The sequence below is a fragment of the Amaranthus tricolor genome, chromosome 4 (assembly GCF_026212465.1).
Source record: "Amaranthus tricolor cultivar Red isolate AtriRed21 chromosome 4, ASM2621246v1, whole genome shotgun sequence".
Taxonomy (NCBI): domain Eukaryota; kingdom Viridiplantae; phylum Streptophyta; class Magnoliopsida; order Caryophyllales; family Amaranthaceae; genus Amaranthus; species Amaranthus tricolor.
This window is the reverse complement of record NC_080050.1, coordinates 23,112,388-23,118,315: the sequence shown is the minus strand read 5'-3', so window position 1 is coordinate 23,118,315 and position 5,928 is coordinate 23,112,388. Positions and strand designations below refer to the sequence as shown.

General features: G+C 37.6%; 2 protein-coding genes across 2 annotated transcripts; one reads left to right on the top strand and one right to left on the bottom strand.

The window, feature by feature from the left end:
• Positions 1-554: 554 nt before the first annotated feature.
• Positions 555-1,126, top strand: LOC130810857 (uncharacterized mitochondrial protein AtMg00810-like). Its single transcript, XM_057676982.1, has 2 exons — positions 555-890; positions 977-1,126. The coding sequence occupies exons 1-2, from the start codon at positions 555-557 to the stop codon at positions 1,124-1,126; spliced, it is 486 nt and encodes a 161-aa protein (XP_057532965.1).
• Positions 1,127-1,606: 480 nt separating this feature from the next.
• Positions 1,607-5,390, bottom strand: LOC130811541 (probable LRR receptor-like serine/threonine-protein kinase At4g36180). Its single transcript, XM_057677869.1, has one exon. It carries the CDS (start codon positions 5,179-5,181, stop codon positions 1,783-1,785), a length of 3,399 nt encoding a protein of 1,132 aa, XP_057533852.1. The 5' UTR covers positions 5,182-5,390; the 3' UTR covers positions 1,607-1,782.
• Positions 5,391-5,928: the final 538 nt, after the last annotated feature.

The window sequence follows — 5,928 nt, the reverse complement described above, 5'->3', positions numbered from 1 at the left end:
GTTCACCAAAATAATGAAAAATAGAATATTTTAGATTGTGAATATATTATTTTATTAAATAATAAATTTGATGGAGAAAAAGTGAGTACAACAAACATTAAAAAAATGAAAAATTCCACGTGCTAACCCTGACGTATTGGGTTTTCCACATGGCAACCAAAGCTTTTTAAAATTCCACACAGTAACCTTGATTCTCTTCGTCAGTCTATCATGACTAAGCTGAGCTCAAAGTTTGCCATGAAGGACTTGGGTCCTCTTAGTTATTTTTTTAAGTATTGCTGTTTCTCGCACTTTTGCAGGTCTTTTTCTCTCTCAATGTAAATATGCCATCGAGATACTTGAGAAAGCTGGTATGTCTGATTGTAAACATGCTCTCACTCCTGTTGCTACGACCAGCAAACTCAGCACTGACTCTAGTTCTCCTTACGACAATCCTACCTTGTATAGTTGCTTTGCCGATGCTTTACAGTATCTTACTTTCACTTGATTGGATATTTCGTATGTTGTTCAACAAGTTTGTCTCTTTTATTATGCATGATCCTAGAGTTCAACACATGGCTGCTCTCCATCGTATTCTTCATTATGTTCGTGGTACTATTGATCATGGTTTGCAACTTTACAAGTCCTCGATTTCATCTCTTTTGTCTTATACAGATGTTGATTGGGGTGGTTGTCCTGATACTCGTCGCTCGACGTCCGATTATTGTGTATTTTTGGGTGACAACTTAGTCTCTTGGTGCTCTAAGCGTCAGCCCACAGTTTCTAGGTCCAGTGTTGAGGCTGAGTATCGTGGTGTTGCTAATGTTGTTTCCGAAACCTGTTGGATTCGTAATTTACTTCTCGAGCTACATTGTCCTATTCCTACTACTACTCTTGTGTATTGTGATAATGTTAGTGCAATTTACCTTCCGCCAACCCGGTTAATCATCAATGCACTAAACATATTGAGATGGATATTCATTTTGTTCGTGAAAAGGTCAAACGTGGTGATGTTCGGGTTCTTCATGTACCTTCACGTTATCAAATTGCAGATATATTCATCAAAGACCTTCCTAAAATTCTTTTTGATGATTTTCTTTCTAGTCTCAGCGTTCGCAAACTTTCCGATTCGACTGTGGGGGTGTAATAGAGTCTTATCTTTAGTATCTTTAGAATATTTTGTAAATATTCTTATTATGTACAATATATTTGTAATTATTTAATTTCCTTATTCTTAGATGATAGTTTGTATATATAAATAATTCATATTAACGTGAAATCAAAGAAATCATTTTTAATGGTTATGTCATCGATATCTCATTAAAAAACGATTTCTCATTTTTCTTGTAAAACATTGCTTATATAATAGAAGTATTCTGTTCTAAAGACAAAAACAAAGAAAGTCGGACCCCTTTCCTTTTCTTTGGCAGTTCTGACGTCTTCACGGGACATTAGGAGCATTATACAACTTAATAAACTAACATCAATCTTTAACGGCTACTTTTCTCTTATTTGCCGCGTGTCTCCCGTTTTTGGCGGGAATATTTATCCTTTCTTTACATTTTCTCATGCTGAATTTCCGGCTTCATTGCTAATTGCTTGACTGACTGCTACACTCTTACTAATACTATATTTAATTTAATATTCATGCATCATTCTACAATACAGGCAAACCAACCAACTTGCAAAATTAACATAATTTTATAAAACACATCAAAATCAACAATATATTTTGTTAAAAATTGATACATAATCACATAATCTTGACTTATTCTTCCTGGGTTTGGGGTTAGTGGTTAGTGGCTACCCAGCAGGAGAAGGTAGAGTGGTTGGATCCGCGGACGACATGATATCAGGTCCAACCCGACAACCCTCGAGCATGAACACGACATCGCTCATTGAGGGTCTTTCGCTCGGGTCTGGTGCAGTGCATAGGAGTCCCACTTTGATCCCTAGTAAAAACTCCTCCCATTCGGATGACTCTGGATCAAGTTCTAGTAAACCTGGGTCTAGTAAATCTGATATTTGACCCTTTTGTAATTGTTTTTTTACCCATTTTACAATGTCTTCATCTTGATCAAACATAATGGGTTTTTTCCCTGTTAAAATCTCCAATAAAACAATGCCAAAACTATACACATCCCTTTCTTTTGTAATTTCTCCACTTAATAACATTTCCGGGGCAACATACCCAATTGTTCCTATTGGGGGAGTTGATGTTGAGGCTTCAACTGGTGTTGCAATTGTCAACCTATCCAGTCCGAATTCGGATAAATGTGCTTCAAAATCAGCATCAAATAACACATTTTGAGGCTTTATATCACCATGAACCATATCTATTGAGTGCAAAAATGCTATTCCCCGGGCAATCCCAAGTGCAATTAAGTGTCTCATAGGCCAATTTAGGACATGCCCATCATGATGTGATGCTTCTTGAAGAAGAGTAGCCAAGTTTCCATTAGGCATGTAGTCATAAACAAGCAGTCTTATATCAGGTGGACCTGCATAATACCCTCTTAACACGGTCAGATTTCGATGCTTCACTTTCCCAAGCATCTCAGCTTCCTTTTTGAATGCTCGATCATCAAGGAATCCGTCTGGTAATCTCCGGATTGCAAGGACCATTCCATCAGCAAATGTCGCCTTGAATACTATCCCATACTTGCCTCGACTTAGGACATTTTCTTCATCGAATTGTCTTGTTGCTTCTAAGGCTTCAGCTAGTGTTATCTTGTTACTGAACATGACAAGTTTTGGGACACCATTTTCACTGCTTCTTCGACTTCTATCTACCCCTGAGCTTCTTCTCGGTGGGCTAGGTTTCTTCTCTCCTCCGGTTGCCTTTGCTTTGAGCCTCTCTCGCCATCGAAGGAGGCTAATGATGTAGCCACAACAACATAGTGACAGTAGGACAACTCCAGCAAGTGCAGCACCAATAAATAATAACAACTTCCTAAGCTTTCTTCTTCTCACATATGAGCACTCTTTCTTTAATGGAAAGCCACACAGGTTTCTGTTGTTTGCAAACAATGAAGGATCATTGAAGTGGGAGCCTAAGGTTTTTGGGATCTCACCTTCTATATGATTTGAGGACAAATTAAGGTTTTGCAAGCCGGAAATATGGGCAAGGTTTTCTGGGATAGAACCAGTCAAATTATTTGATGAAAGATCTAGCACTTTAAGGCGTACCAATTTGGATAATGATCCTGGTATAGCCCCTGATATATGGTTGGAATCCAAGATCAAATACTCCAAATTAGAACATTTGGATAACTCTTCTGAAATATCACCATCCAAATCATTATGACCCAAATCAAGCTCTCTCAAATGTGACAATCTTGAGAAAGAATTTGGGATTTCGCCCGCCAAACGATTCCTTCCAAGTTCAAGCACTTTTAACTCTGAACAATTGCCAAGTTCAGGTGGAATCTTCCCATAGATTCGATTGTCTGATAGAGAAAGCACATTCAGAGACCGAAGAAATCCGAAAGTCTCTGGAATAGCACCTGATAGAGAATTTGAGCTTAGATTCAAGGACTTTAAACCAACCAGACTACTAAATCCTTCAATGGCATCTCCCTCCAAATTGTTCTCCTGTAATGCAACTACCTCTAAATTTGGCAACCCAAATAACTCAGCAGGTAAATTCCCAGAAATCTTTTGTTTGCTTAAGTCTAAAACTCTTAGCCTCATCAAACTACCGATGCTTGTTGGAATGGGACCTGAAAATCCACAATTACTCAAATTCAACACGGCTAAACTCTTCATATTCCCAATTCTTACAGGAACTTGCCCAGAAAATTTATTATAGCTGAGGTTCAAAGTAGTCAAATTAGAGAGTTGTAGCACATCATTTGGGACCACCCCAGTCAACTCATTTTCACTCAAATTCAGTACTTCTAAACTCTGTATACTCCCAACATCAAAGACAATAGAGCCCAAAAAACTATTCCTACCTAGTGATAATACCCTCAAAATTTTCAAATTCCCCAAAAAATTAGGTATTCTCCCAGAAAAGTGATTCCCTTCAAGATCAAGAACCTTCAAAAACCTACATTGTGCCAATTCAGTAGGAACTTCACCTCTGAGAGAATTATTGGCCACCCTAAGCTCCTCTAATACGGTCAAATTCCCAAAATCTGCAATAAGAGACCCAGTGAAGAGGTTACTAGAAAAATCCAAAACCCTCAACGTTGGAATATCCGCCACCCAATTAGGAAGCTCACCAACAATGCGATTCTCGTGAAGGTCTAATACCTCCAAACCACCATTAAACGTGCGCCCATTTGGCGGCTTTACTAGCCCCGTGAGGGAATTTAATCCAAGGAAAACAAATCGAACTGACATAGTACTGGATTTATTGCAAAACAATGAAACAGGAACTACACCAGAAAGGTTGTTGGAGGTCAAAGAAAGTATTTCCAGCTGCGGCATTGCTCCAATAGTCGCCGGTATACTACCGGAAATGAAATTATCTTCAGCCGAGATATGAACAAGCGAGGTACAGTTGAGGATCGCCGAAGGAATAGTTCCAACAAGGAGATTCGAGTCAAGCCATAAGTATTGCAGAGATTGAAGCACACCAATACTCGCCGGAATCGCACCGGAAAATCTATTTGAAGAAAGATTTATAAGCATTAGTTGTGAAGTTTCAGAGAAATTCGTGGGAATTTGGCCTGAAAAATTATTATAAGAAAGGTCAAGAACACGAAGATTAGTAGATAATCCGCCTGAAATAATGCCGGAAAGATGGTTACCGGCGAGATTAACGACAAGAAGATTGTTAATAGAGAGAAGACCATGAGGAATAACGCCGGAAAGGGAGTTATTATGGAGGTAAAGAGCACGGAGGAGAGAGAAAGAGGAGAAAGATGAAGGAATAGAGCCATGAAAATGGTTAGAATGAAGGCTTAATCTACGCAACTGGCGTAAATTAGCAAGTTGAGGAGAAAGAACGGCGGTAAGTTGAAGACGAGGGAGACGGAGTTGATGAACTCTGCTAAAGTAACAGGAGACGCCATTCCAGTCACAAGGAGCTAATGGTGTGGAAGAATCCCAACCGTTTAAAGCGCCAAGTGGATCGTTGATAGTGCGTTTGAAAGCTAGCAGTGAGTCAATTTCAGTGACAGTAGCGAGAGTGATGGTAGTGAAAATGGCGGTGAATGTTAGGGAGACAAGAAAAATAGCCGTTGGTTTAGCCATGAAAAGAAATGATAGTGTTGGTGGGTAATATATTAAGAGGGGAGAAGAGGAGGAGGAAGATGAGAAGAATAATTGAAGATCATAGTTTTGGTTGGAGGTGTTTTGTTGTAATGTTTATTTTTGGGGGACGCAAATTTGGAGAGGGAGCGTCTGCTTTAGCAGTAATCCATTGAAACTGTCTTGGCTTTTTAAGTCCTACTGTATATGGCGTATATGGCTATAGCCTACATCTACATGCACTTTAATACCCTCTCGTTTTGACAAACATTTATCTGAGTTTACCATTGAAAAAATATATATTTGTAATAAATGAAGGACAACCATAAATTGTTTAGATAAAATTAAAAATAAATTATTTAGATAAAATTAAAAAGAATTTATTTTATAGATGAGATTAAAGAAGGAAATGTGTTATTGTCTAAAAATAAAAATGATACAAAATGAGTGAGTGAGACTAACTAAAATGACAATTAATACAAAATGAATGAGACTAAGGGAGTATATTATTTTAGTAATAAAATTATAATACTTTCTTTGATTTTTTTTGCTTGCATCCAAACACAATTAAATATTGTAAAAATTCTATATTATGAAAATATTCGACAACACGAATAAAATAAGATCTCACATGTGAAATGATTATGTTTTTTATCGTATAATAGCTATAAAGTGTAAAATTTCAAATAATAAACAATATAAAAGTTGATTTGGATGCAGGTTAAAAAAATTGGAGGAAGTATATATAGA

Excerpts from the sequence above, each read along its gene's own strand:
- LOC130810857 (XM_057676982.1), top strand. The coding sequence starts at position 555 with ATGGCTGCTCTCCATCGTATTCTTCATTATGTTCGTGGTACTATTGAT. Across the intron at positions 891-976 it reads CTCTTGTGTATTGTGATAAT|GTCAAACGTGGTGATGTTCG; the intron begins GTTAGTGCAATT and ends GTTCGTGAAAAG.
- LOC130811541 (XM_057677869.1), bottom strand. The coding sequence starts at position 5,181 with ATGGCTAAACCAACGGCTATTTTTCTTGTCTCCCTAACATTCACCGCC.